A 17627-nucleotide genomic window follows, 5' to 3' on the forward strand; every position below is an offset into this window, starting at 1 on the left:
TCTACCCCCACCTGCCGTTCCACCTAAAAAACGAATTCGGACAAACAAGTCATCCCCTTTCCATTTCTAGTGCTTGACTGCCCGCAATTGACTGCTAACTTCAGAGGTACCTTTAGACACTAAAAAAAACAAGCACGATAATGAAACCGGGTTTACTCTGTGTCCATTGCTGCGCCAGTGACATGAAATCCCTCTCAGGGGTGAGCAATCCTTCCCACCATTCATATATGTCCACCTGCGCAATTTTGGGGTTACATTTTCACCCTAAACTAAACTAGCTACAGCTCGTCTATACCTACTCAGTTCTTTCTTGTTAAATCATCGATACACTGTCACCGAAGAATGTAAATTCTGCGCCGTGTCCCGTTCACCCATTCGAAAGCCTAGGATAAAAATGAATGAAATTTAAACGCTAAACACCTGAGGGTAATGATGCCTTTGAATTGTTCCACAAAAGCTTAGTTATTTATCAAACAAAGAATAAACAGTTTGAATTTAAATAGCTGGCCCTGAGGTTGTTGTGTTATGATGCGCTGTGTGTTAACAAAATAAAGCCAAATAATCAGGACAGTTCCAACTGCATGCCAATGACACCTTCTGTTTTCCCTAGGCAATCACCCACATCATAACATTGTTTTTTTGTGATTTGTTGCTCTCCTTGAGAAACAAAAAACTAAACAAAGCACAGCCTATTGTTGTCGTTCCACAGCCACATGCATCTATCCACAATTATTTCTCTCCTACTGATGAAGAAAAAAAAAAAGACCAGATATAGCCACTCTCTACCAATCGATGGATGTCACATTCAATGGCGGAATAACACCAGAACAGTTCAATGATGTCAACGGGGTCTTGATAATCCCCTTTTCAAAAAGCAAGCATTCCAATCAGACGTGCTGAAACTACAAAACACCAGCGGTCAAACAATCCGCCCCTCTCTCTCTCTTGCTCGCGCTCTACGGTCTCCTTCTCCCAAATCTCCCTAACATAATTGTTCCCGCCGATAGGGATATATGGACAAGAGCGGGCGAATAGGGCAACTTATCCATCCACGAAGTCCACAACGCCAAGAGACATGTCTCCCTACCTTGACTGCCGCAGACAAGAAACCATAGGAGTTGGATAATCATTTTGAGCAGGTTTGGCTGATGGACCGCTTCCAGCGTTCGCTGTTAGTGGAGGTTTTTAGTAGCTGTTATTATAGCAGGAACCGCGACACTCCTTTCGCCCTCGGTCTTGAGGTCCGCTGGCGTTCTCTCGCTCCCTCTCTGGCGCGCGCTCCCCCGCTCGCTCCCCAGCTCGCACTTACTTTTTACTCCTTCGTTGCCTGACTCCACTGAGCAGTCCGCATTTATACATCACTCACTATACCCCTCGAGAGAAAAAGGACTTTCGTTTAAAGGTCCAAATCCCTCCAATTATTGTTTATCAAAAGTATAGTTTATAATAGTTCAATAATTTGTTCGGGAGTCGAACTAACGGATGATGGATGCAGGCAGGACTGTGCAACTTGCAGTGTTACATCCTATCGAAGAAATCCGTGTGACATGAACTGTTTCATTATTTACGGGTTGTGGAGAGCACTGTTCGGACTGCAGGTCTCTTCTCCCTATCGCCTCGCTCTCTGTCACGCGCGCGCACACACGAGAACAGCGAATGGCTTTGCTGTATGTTTGTACAAATTATATGCATATTCAGCTGGAAAAAAAGATACTTCTTTATTAAAATTTTTTGCATTTTGTTTCTTGGCACACACCGAGTAACTCACTTGCGGTACGCTATCCAAACTAAATCTGCATGATACATCCAACATCTCATTCCAAAATCATGGGCATTAATATACAGTTGGTCCCCCCTTTGCTGCTATAACAGCCTCCACTCTTCTTAGACAGCTTTCCTAGATGTTGGAATATGTTGGAACATTGCTGCAGTCACATTCAGCCACAAGAGCATTAGTGAGGTCGGCACTGATGTTGGGTGATTAGGCCTGGCTCGCAGTCTGCGTCCAATTCATCCCAAAGGTGTTCAATGGGGTTGAGGTCAGGGCTCTCAGTCAAGTTCTTCCACACCAATCTCGACAAACCATTTCTGTATGGACCTCACTTTGTGCACTTGGGCATTGTCATGCTGAAACAGGAAAGGGCCTTCCCCAAACTGCTGCCCCAAAGTTGGAAGCACAGAATAATCTAAAATGTCATTGCACGCTGTAGCGTTAAGGTTTCCATTCTCTCCAACTAAGGGGCCTAGCCCGAACCATGAAAAACAGCCACAGACCATTATTCCTCTTCCACCAAACTTTACAGTTGGCACTAAATTTGACAAATTGACTTGTGGGAAAGGTGGCGTCCTATGATGGTGCCACATTGAATGTCACTGAGCTCTTCATTAAAGCTATTCTACTGCCAATGTTTGTCTATGGCGATTGCATGGCTATGTGCAACAGGTGTGGCTGAAACAGCTAAATCCACTAATTTGAAGGCGTGTCCACATACTTTTGTATATATAATATATGTGGATACGATTGACATTGGAGTCTGAAATTCATAGGATAGTGACCACACATGCCTCGTGCCCCCTCCTACACCACAAACACTCTCTCTCCCTCTCCCACATGCACAGGTAGTCATGATCAATTCATTTATGCATTCTACACCAGTCTATTGTAGTTCTTTCGTCTGGCAGTGCACGCTAACAACCCAAGACACGTTCAACGGTAATATAAGCACAAATGTAACTGAGGAAAGGTGTGAAAGTGACATCATGTAAGTCAGCAGATTCCTCACTTCATTTAGGCGGTATCAATATGCTATTTGAGATGTGTGACAATAACAATATCAAAGCATTTGACACACTTCACCATTCTCCTCAGAACAAGTGGTTGTGGTTTCGGCCTCGAAAATGAGAGGTATGTGACTTAACCACTGCCACTATCATGGTGTTTAAGGCTAAATCACTCTTTAAAAGGTTGGTAATTGTGTTGCTCCTTTTCCCCATTGAGCTGTTAAAGTTCAAAGCCATTCAGCCCAGAAGAATATAAAATCTATCTCTGCCCTCTAACAATATGATGTAGAAAAGAGACACGAAACACAGGCATTTTGCCTCTTGTCTCAAAGGAATAACCGTGACATCCATTAACTCCACTGACATTTATGCACCAGGATCGCACTGTGAAAACATTCTTTTATTGTCTTTGTACTCTGGGAAAGAGGCCATTTTTTAAGTTCATGTTGTCTCTTTAAATGTCTGGGTTGGAACATGCTTTCAAAGAAATGTAGCAGAAGTTGAGCAAGAATAGCAACTTTGTCATGCTAGCTTTATGTTGTGCCTGAGCCGTTTTCTTCTAGATACTTTTATTTTACTTTTTTATTTCACCTTTATTTAACCAGGTAGGCAAGTTGAGACCAAGTTCTCATTTACAACTGAGACCTGGCCAAGATAAAGAAAAGCAGTTCGACACATACGACAACACAGAGTTACACATGGAGTAAAACAAACATACAGTCAATAATACAATAGAAAAATAAGTCTATATACAATGTGAGCAAATGAGGTGAGATAAGGGAGGTAAAAGCAAAAAAAAGGCCATGGTGGCGAAGTAAATACCCTATAGCAAGTAAAACACTGGAATGGTAGATTTGCAGTGGAAGAATGTGCAAAGTAGATATATAAATAATGGTGTGCAAAGGAGAAAAATAAATAAATACAGTAGGAGAAGAGGTAGTTGTTTGGGGTAAATTATAGATGGGCTATATCGCTACTTTATCATACTGTAATAGAATATGGAGAACTGGGGTCTGTCTGGTGGTGGGGGTCGCGAGGCGGGGAGATTATATAAAAATGGACTCCTCTGACACCTTGTGCCACTATTAGGGACACGAGTGTGACTGAAGAGCATCCATTTCAGCACCATAGACAGCTCCACTCACTACAGTATGGCTGGTCTATGACACTGCAGCAGCAACGCTCATTCAGCAACACACCCTTGCAGCATCACTAGTCAAAACACCTAAGCCATTCTGGTTTATGTCTAATCAATCCAGTAGCTTAAGAGAGCAACCTGATGGTCCCAACACACTGCCAGAGCAAAGTCATTCAGATGGTGCACACTGGCATAAGCAGGCTGTGTCAGCCAAAGGTAGCATATGCAAAAAAAGTAGATCTGATCACTACTCTTCATGCAAGCAGATGGCTTAGTGATGATTGGATCAAATATATCCATAAATTAAACTGTGCAATCACATTATCACCCTTGTTTTAGTCTAGCGATGACGACCGAGGGGATGTCAATCAGACAGTAAACATGTGCCCTAAAAACCACTCAGAATGGGGTCAAGAAAACCGCCCAGAACAGAGTTCTTTAAGGATGCACCGTTGAGGCCCTTTGCTCCATTAGGAGCTGAAAGGAACAAGCCAAATCAAGTCTAAAATTCAGTATGCCTGACACATCCTCAAATATATAATCCACCACGGCTTCAAGCTTTTGGAAAATAAACACCTCCTTTATTTACCTGACATCTAGTTCTATTAGCCCACACTATTGCTGGGCTGCCCCTCCTGTTCGCTCCAATTAGATGCACTCAATGAGTGTCTCCTAAGTATTTCCTATTTTGTGCACTACTTTCGACCAGGGCCCCATGGTCTCCGGTCAAACGTAGTGCACTATCAAGGGTGCCATTTGGGAAACAGACAATGTGTTTTGGTGACCAAACACATACGCTGCGTTGTTTCCCCTCATGGGGATCTGCCTTGGAAGAAGTCGAAGCAGTGCCTTGATGTTTTCTAGAGCGACTAGAAGGACGATAGTATGGTAACCAGATCTCCACAGCCACCATCATCACAAGGGACCTGTTCACTGGCTCATCAACAGTGTCCCTCCAGAAACTCGGTTGTTGCCCCGGCAACCTGTTTTGTGATACAGTGTGTGTGTGTGTGTGTGTGTGTGTGTGTGTGTGTAAATGGAAGCTTGTGTAGGGTGAAACTGTGTGTGTTACGCGTGTGTGAGTATGTGTGTTTGTGTGTGTTCATTTGCATGCATGTGTGTGTGGTGCCAGAAAATTCACAACACACTAATATAACACCTTGTTGCGAATAGTGATTAACAAGAGAACATTTGGTGATGATGACATATTGTATAGTGGCACAGGTCAACTACACAAGTGATACATGAAGACTGCTGTTACAATGGCAGCCCGGAGTCAGAGACCAGGTTCTCCGTGGTAACACATCACAACAGCTGTTCCCTATTGCTCTCAGTGTCATGTGGCCCACTTCAGCAGTGCCATTGAGGTTATAACTTTCAGGCGTGGGCTAAATGAAAAGAGCAGTGTACACACCAAGGCCCTTCAGTGCCTGGGATCTTTCTGTCATGAACTGCAAGAATAAAGAACAGTATTTACAAAGATGGTTTAGTATGAAAATACGTAGAAACTACTTCTCTAATAGAAATCCCCGATCATGCTTGTAGGCGATGTCATGCTAATGTTGGCTAGCTAAGCTCATGCGTAGAAACAATTAATCGGGTCAAAGGGTTGTCTCACTCCAAACTGTGCATGTGCAGGCCGTCAGTTGAAGGCACTCCTTTAATATAAAGTTGTTTTCGACTAAAATGAAAACGTGTACGTTTGTCACTTAGACGAGGTTGGAGTAATAACATGTCTAGCTACTGAAGACATTGGCTCGAATCTAGGTTGCGCCTTTAGACTTCGAGAAAATTAACAACTTAAGGAATAATTTTACTTCTATCATTGACTTCTCAAACCGCAAACCCCCGGTCTAGTCTGCTTTGCAAGCATTGAAGGAAGTCTCGCAATATTGGGCCTCACGATGTTAGTAACTCTGTGGTATTTATATCCACTTGGGTGAGTGTATGTATCTTCAAGGCATTCTTAGAATCAACTATGTTATTTATTTGGATCCCTATTAGCTTTTGCAGAAGCAGCAGCTACTATTCCTGGGGTCCACAAAAATAGGCTAGTGGCCAATCCTCAAAAAGGGCTTTAGTCTTTGAGATACCCCTACCCGAGGTATAACAAAGCACAACCATGTTTTAACATATGTCTAAGGTCTCCCATATATGAAATTGATCATTGTATACAAATATGTTACTGCAAACGTGGTTAAATTGATAGATATTGTGACACACCCCCTTAACTCACAATATTTAACCGAATAAAGCCAAGTCAGGAGGCCATACACTGTTGAACTCTGCTTTGTACCTTCTGACAGTTTGACCAATATTGATTAAGAAATGATTTGCACCCACTGGGCACAGATGTCAATTCAACGTCTATTTCACTTTGGTTCAATGTAATTTAATTGAAATATCTTGGAAACAACATGGATTCAACCAGTGTGTGCCCAGTGGGGAGCTTTGAAGGATCAACTGAGACTGGTCTCTATCGCAAAATAGATTTCCTATGTTAATGAGAATGATCTGTATAAACAAACTTCAGCTGGTCAAACAAAAGGCTTCTTTTATACTTCCAACACCTGTTTCGTATTTAACCTCTGGCATGCAGGAATGACTAAACACAAAGATAATTCTTCAGTTTACGCACGCAGCCCAGTCCTTTGACTGTGACATTCAACCCCAGTGACAGCTTGCAGAAGCGTCATGCACCTACATTTTTGAAAGACCAAAAGTGAAGGAGAGACTCAATGAACATGACACCCTCGTTAGCCATGTTGGGAAGGACATTCCTTTCACTGATTTCCCAGAACGTTTACATCAACGAGAGGCGACGGTCCACGGATCCACTCCCGAGTCCCGATCCCCTTCGCTCTATAGGTAAGAGAAGGATCTGTGTCTGCCTCCGGCCTGCCATCCAAATGGAGCTCAGTTTGAGGGCCATCAACATGTTATTAGAAAAACATGGGGTCTTCAACATCAGTCTTCTGGGATGACTGAAAAGACATGAGAGATTGGAGAATTTAGGTTGGAGACAGGTCATTCAGGATATGTGAGGCTGGATGAGGATAGGGCTGGGGATGTTTGTGCTCTATGTGTGCTGAGATGGAGTCTTTGAGGAACTCATCATGCTACTTACTGATGACTTACTGATAAAAAGTAAACTTTTAAAATGAAAACGTTGATATTAATTGAATAATAGAGAGAAAGGTGTTGTTTGTTTGTCTCATACCAATTAAGATGACAAGTACTTTAGAGAAAGCCTGTGTCGTTATACATGTGATAAACTCCAATACGCAATTCATTAATTATTATATTTTCCTATTTTAATTAAAGTTGCTTTTCTTTCTTAATTAATGCCTGCACTTCAATGCCAGAGTGTAGGTGTACGTAGATCTCATTGCTATATTTGTCATCTGTAATGTTTGGTGAGGATCAGAAAACAGGGCCTACCTGTGATTGAATTACCACACAGAGTACTGAGTCAGCAAGCAATGTGGGCAGGATTCGAAGGAATCACTGAGGCCCTCTATAATTAAACACATACAGTACACACACAGACAGACACGGACACGTGTACATGCAATCACATAAACACACACACACACACACACACTCAAACGCACTCATAAACTGCCAGGCACAAATATGAACACACACATACACGCAAACACGCACACACTCAAATTCACACACAAATACCAGATGTTTCCATTTATTTTCAGGAATGGCTGTGAGCAAACCATTGTCTCTAAGAAAACCTTCACCAGTCACCACAAATATTACTAATTTGACCTTGCTCTGGTTACTCTACCTTGGAATTGTCTTGTGTTCAAGGGTATACTAAACTATTTCTCTTACATTTAATGTCTGAGATGGCATGGGTGATTCTAGGGCCCCCAGCCATATTTACATTGTAAAGAGCTAATTGGCTGATATTGAAGAAAGGATGTCTGTAGCAGATCCATTGACTGCACTATGAACGCTGATGCTTGGTTATTATTTATCTATTACTGACCTTGATACTGTCCCTTTACGGTATATACTGTAGTTGTTGAATAGTTATTGCAAGAATGGTCTTGCAACACAGACGCTGAACCATTGACTCACACATTCAAACCGGTAACCTTAATCGTTGCTGTGCACAACTTCTATTATTTTCCCTTGTCAACAGATATAATGAATGCGTCAGAAAGAAACCCTTACTACGGATAATCAACAACCCTATCCATTTTCAGAATATTATGTACAATACATCAAAGAGAAACTTGAAGATGGCAATTGTCTAAGCTACCATTAGACATACAGTTATATGCTCACTGTTCCCTGAGTTTATGCCTAGACTTTAGCTCAACGGGCTAACAACCCTAAAACCCGGATGGTCACATATATCCCTGTTAGATACCAGGCCCTAGTATATGTACTGTAAATCGGCAGATGCTGACTATATGAGCTGCAACCTTCCTGGTCCAATTCTAGGTTTCCACAGGAGCCTCACAGGAAGTAATACCCCGTGACACGGAGAGGCACGTAGATCCATAGAGTCGGCTCAGTGGAGACATTATGGTCAAAGCCCCCGTCGGCTTTCGTTGGTTCTCTCATTTTAAACTCCATTTTCCTTTTCTCGCTCCCTCATACTGGGTTAGGGTCGAGGGGTCAACCAGATTATCTCCGAATCCCGTTAATCCATCCTCGCATCAGTCTAGGATTACGGGCCGTTGTAATTGAAGGAGCCACTGCCTCAATAAAAAAAGACAGGAAGGCTGAGGATGGCTGATGGTTGAGGAAATGCTGTGAAATGAGGAGAGGGAGAAATTATGGTACATTATCATGGTGTGTGTGGGGGGGTGTGAGTGTTTGAAGGGGGTCAGTGCCCTCCTCATGCTGAGATGCCAGTCATATTTCATTAAGGTGAAAGAAGAGAAGATGGCTTGCCCCCTGCCTGCGGCCTGGAGTAATCTCTCACAGTAACATTGACTTTCCCTTAATACATAAAAGCAGACGATATATGGACCAAGACTGACAGATAGTTGGACAGATGGATGGACAATGTGTGTGTGTCTGTGTATGACTTTCCAAATTTTAGTTTCTGTGTGTGTATGCGTCTGTGTATCAATGTGAGTTGTCTGTATATGTGTGTCGGTGTGTGTACACAGACTTGAAAACTCACAATGATACACAGAGACACACACACAGATTAACATGTGCAAAGTCATTTCATGTGTTAGTGTGTGTGTATGGCTCCCATATGCAGCTTCCATTTGCCCTCTCATATGTCGGCTGTTAGTGTTAGGGGTCAGTGCCTTCTGATGGGTGGACATTTTGTTGATAAAACATCTATTAGTAAGTACTCTGTCAGTTTAGCGATTTAGAGGTCTGTGGTCATGCAGGGTCACGGAGCAGCAGGCCTCTCTACTGGATCCCTGAAAAGTTTGACTCTAAGAGACTCCTATAATCTCCAAACACTAGCTCAAGTTCCCTTTCCTCTTGGGAAATTAAGGTCTTGGTAGAACTTGATCCTCTGCAATCTATGAGATGTATGCTGTACTTAGATGGAAATGGTACATTTTCAAAAAAAGACTGGTGCAGTACTATTGTTTTCCATGAAATTAGTGCAATTCATAATTCAATCAAAGATTAATTTAGATAGAAGAGAGGCAGAAAAGAAAGATAGACAATGATTGGATGAATCATGGGGGGGGGGGTTGTGTGTGTGTATGTGTGCACTTGTGCTTATGTGTGTACATGCATGTGTGTTTGCACACGCACCTGTATGTGTCTGTGCGCATATGCATATCTGTGTGTGTGTGACCGAATTGACCCAATTAATCGGTGTCATTCACCTGAATGGATCACCCCCTCAATCTCTCTGACCTTCAAAGCTTCCCCCTGCAAGTCTGAAGGGTGGTCTGTGTGACCTTTCATTTTTGCGCCACGTTCCCCCTTTTATTTTTATCTTCGTGTGCCGATAATGCCTCTTTTCCCCTTCACTCCTCCTGATGTAATTTAAACAGGATTTTCTTCATATCAGGATCTGGGGATAAGAAAGATAGAAGCGCTAGGATGGAGGGAGAGGGGGAGAGAGAGGAGGGGGAAGGTGAGAGTGAGATGACAGAAATGTCTGGACTAGGCTGAGATTTGGATGGTGACCCTGTGGTATCTGTGGCCCTGTTGTGAAGAATAAACATCTCACAGCATCTTCATATGTTCTAAAGGATGAATGTGTTAATTATGATTGAGTACTTTAATATGTGTGTGTGTGTGTGTGTGTGTGTGCACGTGTGTGTGTGTGTGTGTGTGTGTGTGTGTATCAGTACACGTGCCTGCGCACAAGTCACGACCACAGTATGTCACAGCTCCACCATGTAACATTCCCACAACAATCTTGACATTGATTTAAGATTTTCATCGATCACCCTCCCACAATTTCCCACAGCTTTGACTCTTAACTAAAATATGTTGTTATTATTGATGTAGACTTAGGCCTCCTGGGTTCTGTATTAGAGAGGGATGCAGAGAGAGAGAGATGCGAAGCGATATGCAGAAACAGAGAGAGAAAGATGATGTGGAGGCAGTTTTATACTTCCCTGACACATCCCTCCCTACATTGCTGCTGCCCCAAACAAGAAACACAATTGGACAGGGATGAAATACTGAACCATGGGGCTTGGCCCCTTCGTAACCTTTTAAAGCCATCTATCTCACTCCACTGCCTCAGCAGTGGCCAATGGATCTCCCTGATTGAATTCCCCCTGTCCTTAACTGATCCGTGGGTGTTAGCTTGCAACAGGCTGGCCATAAATTCCTCAGGCTAGAGGGTCGGTAAGGCGTATTTGCTGATAGTTTCATGACATCTTTCATAGATACTAGTTTGTAAAAAGAATTGTCAGGAAGAATTGATTACCTTGTTACCAACAATACCAGCTTTTCATGTGTGTATTCAGACACACACATGAAAAGACATCAGATTTACATTAAACATACTGGATTAACTCGTGATATTTCTGACATATCTCTCCCAGCAATTCTACCAGGCGTTCAGCACTCTTTTGACAGCATACTCACACACTGACTAGTCTGGCAAAGGGTCTTTCTCCTCTCTTGCCTCTCTCCTTAGTGGTTGGCTCTCTTTGTGTGTGTGTGTGTGTGTGTGTGTGTGTGTGTGTGTGTGTGTGTGTGTGTGTGTGTGTGTGTGTGTGTGTGTGTGTGTGTGTGTGTGTGTGTGTGTGTGTGTGTGTGTGTGTGTGTGGTGTGTCCAACCCTCTCCCTGACAGCCAGTACTCCTGCTCCCTGCCCAACCCTGATTTATTTAACACTAAAACACTTGTTATGCAACGCACTTATTAAACCTGCAAAGGGGTAGATCAATAAAGCATTCTTTATGGCTACTGCTTAAGAAAATGTGGTGTGGGAGAGACAATGGGCAGGATCTTGTGTGATTTACCGCCTCCCAGGGTCAAAATTAATATACTGATGCGGACATGAGAAACACCAGAACCCGATAAAATGGCAGGATGGGCGTTTATGAATCAGACTGCGATGCTGCCTGTAACCATACATTTAAAACATATCATTAAAGACTTAAAGAGGGATACATTAATTCTAATGATTATTGGCTTGGGAGATGTACAAGACTACGGGGATGCAGCGAGAGGAGAAGGAGAGGCCTATAATGACAGGGAGGAATGTGTGTGAGAGAAATAGTGTGTGTGTGTTTGGACCTGTCCATGTGCATGTGTGTCTGCATTTGTGTTTCTGTTTTACATGCCCCCAAACTCCCATATGTAACAGTTCTGCAATAGATTTGAACAACCTCAATCACAGATATCTGTGCCTGCTTTGATTGTAAAATCCTATAAAATGATATACATATGAAATGATGAATACACTGCTGTATGAGCAGGGGAAGTGGTGAGGGAATGAAGAAAAGTCACTAACTATCATATATCCCTGCAGAGTACAATGATTCAGTTGGAGTGATAATTGGATCCATTATGAACTCCAATTTCATCAAGTGCCAATATAGGCTTTTAATGGTGAAGTTAACTGTTAAATTAACTGTGCAATTTTTACAGCTACCTGTTATTATTGCCTCCAGAGATTTTGTTATTCAAGCTTTTTGTGTTTTATTTTAGAAATGGGATTGTGGGTCTTGGAGTTGGTGGTGGTTGAGGGTGGGGGAGGCATTGAAAGATTTGAGAACATTTTAGATCGAAAATGTGCCTTTCAAACTGCCATGGCAAAGTTCTATTGCTATCGAATTGCCATGTTGACATTTTCATCATGCCAAAGTGCACAGTTCTGTTAAACTCATCATAGACCGCAGCTTCTGAGTTTAGTCAAGTTTCAGTATTTGGAACTCTCATTGGACAGTATGTCTTCCAGTTATTTGAAATGTTATGGTTATTTTGGTCACTGCTTACAAAATATGCAAAATGTCACACATACTGTTTTGAATGAGTACAGGTTTATCATTCTTCAGTTCTCATAAGAGTGGTTAAACTTAGGTTAGGTTAGGATAGGTTAACTAAGTGCTATAGGTGCTGTAAGTGCCTATTAGAAGAGCATGAATGAATAACTGCAAATTCATCCATGGCATTTAAATGACTTGGGCCAACAAAAGACTAAAGTACCAACAAATCAAATCAAATGTATTTATATAGCCCTTCTTACATCAGCTGATATCTCAAAGTGTTGTACAGAAACCCAGCCTAAAACCCCAAACAGCAAGCAATGCAGGTGTAGAAGCATGGTGGCTAGGAAGAAATCCCTAGAAAGGCCAAAACCTAGGAAGAAACCTGGAGAGGAACCATGCTATGAGGGTAGTCCTCTTCTGGCTGTGCCGGGTGGAGATTATAACAGAACATGGCCAAGATGTTCAAATGGCCAATATGTTCAAATGTTCATTAATTACCAGCACGGTCAAGTAATAATAATCACAGTAGTTGTCGAGGGTGCAGCAAGTCAGCACCTCAGAAGTAAATGTCAGTTGGCTTTTCATAGCCGATCATTAAGAGTATCTCTACCACTCCTGCTGTCTCTAGAGAGTTGAAAACAGCAGGTCTGGGACAGGTAGCACGTCCGGTGAACAGGTCAGGGTTGCATAGCCGCAGGCAGAACAGTTGAAACTGGAGCAGCAGCACGGCCAGGTGGACTGGGGACAGCAAGGAGTCATCATGCCAGGTAGTCCTGAGGCATGGTCCTAGGGCTCAGGTCCTGAGAGAGAAAGAAAGACAGGAAGACAGAATTAGAGAGAGCATACTGATATTCACACACGACACCGGATAAGACAGGAGAAGTACTACAGATATAACAGACTGACCCTAGCCCCCTGACACAAACTACTGCAGCATAAATCCTGGAGGCTGAGACAGGAGGGGTCAGGAGACACTGTAGGCCCATCCGATGATACCTCCGGACAGAGCCAAACAGGCAGGATATAACCCCACCCACTTTGCCAAAGCACAGCCCCCACACCACTGGAGGGATATCTTCAACCACCAACTTATCATCCTGAGACAAGGCCGAGTATAGCCCACAAAGATCTCCGCACAGCACAAACCAAGGGGGGGCGCCAACCCAGACAGGAAGATCACGTCAGTGACTCAACCCACTCAAGTGACGCACCCCTCCTGGTGACGGCATGGAAGAGCACCAGTAAGCCAGTGACTCAGCCCCTGTAATAGGGTTAGAGGCAGAGAATCCCAATGGAGAGAGGGGAACCGACCAGGCAGAGACAGCAAGGGCGGATCGTTGCTCCAGAGCCTTTCCGTTCACCTTCACACTCCTGGGCCAGACTACACTCAATCATATGATCCACTGAAGAGATGAGTCTTCAGTAAAGACTTAAAGGTTGAGACCGAGTCTGCGTCTCTCACATGGGTAGGCAGACCATTCCATAAAAATTGAGTTCTATAGGAGAAAGCCCTGCCTCCAGCTGTTTGCTTAGAAATTCTAGGGACAATTAGGAGGCCTGCGTCTTGTATGTGTAAGTATGTACGGCAGGACCAAATCGGAAAGATTAGCAGTAAAACCTTGAAATCAGCCCTTGCCTTAACAGGAAGCCAGTGTAGGGAGGCTAGCACTGGAGTAATATGATCACATTTTTTGGTTCTAGTCAGGATTCTAGCAGCCGTATTTAGCACTAACTGAAGTTTATGTAGTGCTTTATCCAGGTAGCCGGAAAGTAGAGCATTGCAGTAGTCTAACCTAGAAGTAACAAAAGCATGGATCCATTTTTCTGCATCATTTTTGGACAGAAAGTTTCAGATTTTTGCAATGTTACGTAGATGGAAAAAAAGCTGTCCTTGAAACAGTCTTGATATGTTCGTCAAAAGAGAGAGCAGGGTCCAGAGTAACGCCAAAGTCCTTCACAGTTTTCTTTGAGACGACTTTAAAACCATCAAGATTAATTGTCAGATTCAACAGAAGATCTCTTTGTTTTTTGGGACCTAGAACAAGCATCTCTGTTTTGTCCGAGTTTAAAAGTAGAACGTTTGCAGCCATCCACTTCCTTATGTCTGAAACACATGCTTCTAGCGAGGGCAATTTTGGGGCTTCACCATGTTTCATTGAAATGTACAGCTGTGTGTCATCCGCATAGCAGTGAAAGTTAACATTATGTTTTCGAATGACATCCCTTTGAGGTAAAATATATAGTGAAAACAATAGTGGTCCTAATACGGAACCTTGAGGAACACCGAAATGTACAGTTGATTTGTCAGAGGACAAACCATTCACAGAGACAAACTGATATCTTTCCGACAGATAAGATCTAAACCAGGCCAGAACTTGTCCGTGTAGACCAATTTGGGTTTCCAATCTCTCCAAAAGAATGTGGTGATCGATGGTATCAAAAGCAGCACTAAGGTCTAGGAGCACGAGGACAGATGCAGAGCCTCGGTCTGACGCCATTAAAAGGTAATTTACCACCTTCAGTTTCAGTGTTATGATGGGGTCTAAAACCAGACTGAAGCATGTCGTATACATTGTTTGTCTTCAGGAATGCAGTGAGTTGCTGCGCAACAGCTTTTTCAAAAATTTTTGAGAGGAATGGAAGATTCTATGGTTTTTTTTATATTTTCTGGGTCAAGGTTTGGCTTTTTCAAGAGAGACTTTATTACTGCCACTTTTAGTGAGTTTGGTACACATCCGGTGGATAGAGAGCCGTTTATTATGTTCAACATAGGAGGGTCAAGCACAGGAAGCATTACTTTCAATAGTTTAGTTGGAATAGGGTCCAGTATGCAGCTTGAAGGTTTAGAGGCCATGATTATTTTCATCATTGTGTCAAGAGATATAGTACTAAAAACACTTGAGTGTCTCTCTTGATCCTAGGTCCTGGCAGAGTTGTGCAGACTCAGGACAATTGAGCTTTGGAGGAATACGTAGATTTAAAGAGGAGTCCGTAATTTGCTTTCTAATGATCATGATCTTTTCCTCAAAGAAGTTCATGAATGTATTACTGCTGAAGTGAAAGCTATCCTCTCTTGGGGAATGCTGCTTTTTAGTTAGCTTTGCGACAGTATCAAACATACATTTCGGATGGTTCTTATTTTCCTCAATTAAGTTGGAAAAATAGGATGATCGTGCAGCAGTGAGGGCTCTTTGATACTGCACGGTACTGTCTTTCCAAGCTAGTCGGAAGACTTCCAGTTTGGTGTGGCACCATTTCCGTTCCAATTTTCTGGAAGCTTGCTTCAGAGCTCGGGTATTTTCTGTATACCAGGTAGCTAGTTTCTTATGACAAATGTTTTTAGTTTTTAGGGGTTGAACTGCATCTAGGGTATTGCGCAAAGTTAAATTGAGTTCCTCAGTTAGGTGGTTAACAAAATGTTGTCCTCTGACGTCCTTGGGAAGGCAGAGGGAGTCTGGAAGGGCATCAAGGAATTTTTGTGTTGTCTGAGAATTTATAGCACGACTTTTGATGCTCCTTGGTTGGGGTCTGAGCAGATTATTTGTTGCGATTGCAAACGTAATAAAATGGTGGTCCGATAGTCCAGGATTATGAGGAAAAACATTAAGATCCACAACATTTATTCCATGGGACAAAACTAGGTCCAGAGTATGACTGTGACAGTGATTAGGTCCAGAGACATGTTGAACAAAACCCACTGAGTCGATGATGGCTCCGAAAGTCTTTTGGAGTGGGTCTGTGGACTTTTCAATGTGAATATTAAAATCACCAAAAATTTGAATATTATCTGATATGACTACAAGGTTCGATAGGAGACCTGTAAACAGTAGCTAAAAAAGTGATCGAGTAGGCTGCATAGATTTCATGACAAGAAGCTCAAAAGACGAAAACGTCATTTTTATTTTGTAAATTGAAATTTGCTGTCGTAAATGTTGGCAACACCTCCGCCTTTGCGTGATGCACAGGGGATATGGTCACTAGTGGAAACAGGAGGTGAGGCCTCATTTAATACAGTAAATTCATCAGGCTTAAAGTCATGTTTCAGTTAGGCCAATCACATCAAGATTATGAACAGTTATTAGTTCATTGACTATAACTGCCTTTGAAGTGAGGGATCGAACATTAAGTAGCCCTATTTTGAGATGTGAGGTATGACGATCTCTTTCAATAATGGCAGGAATGGAGGAGGTCTTTACCATAGTGAGATTGCTAAGGCGAACACCGCCATGTTTAGTTTTGCCCAACCTAGGTCGAGGCACAGACACAATGGGGATAGCTGAGCCGACTACACTGACTGTGCTAGTGGCAGACTCCACTAAGCTAACAGCCTGCTGGCTGGCCTGCACCCTATTTGATTGTGGAGCTAGAGGATTTAGAGCCCTGTCTATGTTGGTAGATAAGATGAGAGCACCCCTCCAGCTAGGATGGAGTCCGTCACTCCTCAGCAGGCCAGGCTTGGTCCGGTTTGTGGGTGAGTTCCAGAAAGAGGGCCAATTATCTACAAATTCTATCTTTTGGGAGGGGCAGAAAACAGTTTTCAACCAGAAATTGAGTTGTGAGACTCTGCTGTAGAGCTCATCACTCCCCCTAACTGGGAGGTGGCCAGAGACAATTACTCGATGCCGACACATCTTTCTAGCTGATTTACACGCTGAAGCTATGTTGCGCTTGGTGACCTCTGACTGTTTCATCCTAACATCGTTGGTTCCTGACGTGGATAACAATATCTCTATACTCTCTACACTCGCCAGTTTTAGCCTTACCCAGAACCATCTTCAGATTAGCCTTAACGTCGGTAGCCCTGTCCCCTGGTAAACAGTGTATGATCGCTGGATGATTCGTTTTAAGTCTAATAATGCGGGTAATGGAGTCGCCAATGACTAGGGTTTTCAATTTGTCAGAGCTAATGGTGGGAAACTTTGGCGTCTCAGACCCCGTAACGGGAGGAGTAGAGACAAGAAAAGGCTCGGCCTCAGACTCCGACTCGCTGCTTAATGGGGGAAACCGGTTGAACGTTTCTGTCGGCCGACACGGGTTGAGCATTACTACAGCATTTCCCTCCAGAAGTCATGAGAAAGTTGTCCGGCTGTGGGGACCGTGCGAGGGGATTTATACTAACCTTACTATCTGTACTTACTGGTGGCACCGACTCTGTTTCATCCTTTCCTACACTGAAACACCCCTTTGCACCTTGCAAGGGGAAAGATGCACTTTAATGCGGCTCTAAAATAAAATGCCCAAACACGCAGGGCTCAAAACACTGACCAACCCAAAACAACGGGTGACAAAGTCCAGAGCACAAAC

General features: G+C 43.0%; 1 protein-coding gene across 3 annotated transcripts in view; it reads right to left on the reverse strand.

Annotated features, from left to right (window-relative positions):
* Positions 1-1585, reverse strand: part of LOC110495975 (neural cell adhesion molecule 2) — a 427423-nt gene extending 425838 nt beyond the window's left edge. For 2 of the 3 annotated variants that reach the window (XM_021571546.2, XM_021571547.2), the window contains exon 1: positions 1088-1585. In XM_021571546.2, coding sequence (XP_021427221.1) covers positions 1088-1130 — 43 coding nt within the window. In that variant the 5' untranslated portion in view covers positions 1131-1585. The remainder of the gene's footprint in view (positions 1-1087) is intronic. The other variant, XM_021571545.2, reaches the window with a different exon arrangement.
* Between the last annotated feature and the right edge of the window lie 16042 nt (positions 1586-17627).

The sequence above is a fragment of the Oncorhynchus mykiss genome, chromosome 18 (genome assembly GCF_013265735.2).
Source record: "Oncorhynchus mykiss isolate Arlee chromosome 18, USDA_OmykA_1.1, whole genome shotgun sequence".
NCBI classification, from domain to species: domain Eukaryota; kingdom Metazoa; phylum Chordata; class Actinopteri; order Salmoniformes; family Salmonidae; genus Oncorhynchus; species Oncorhynchus mykiss.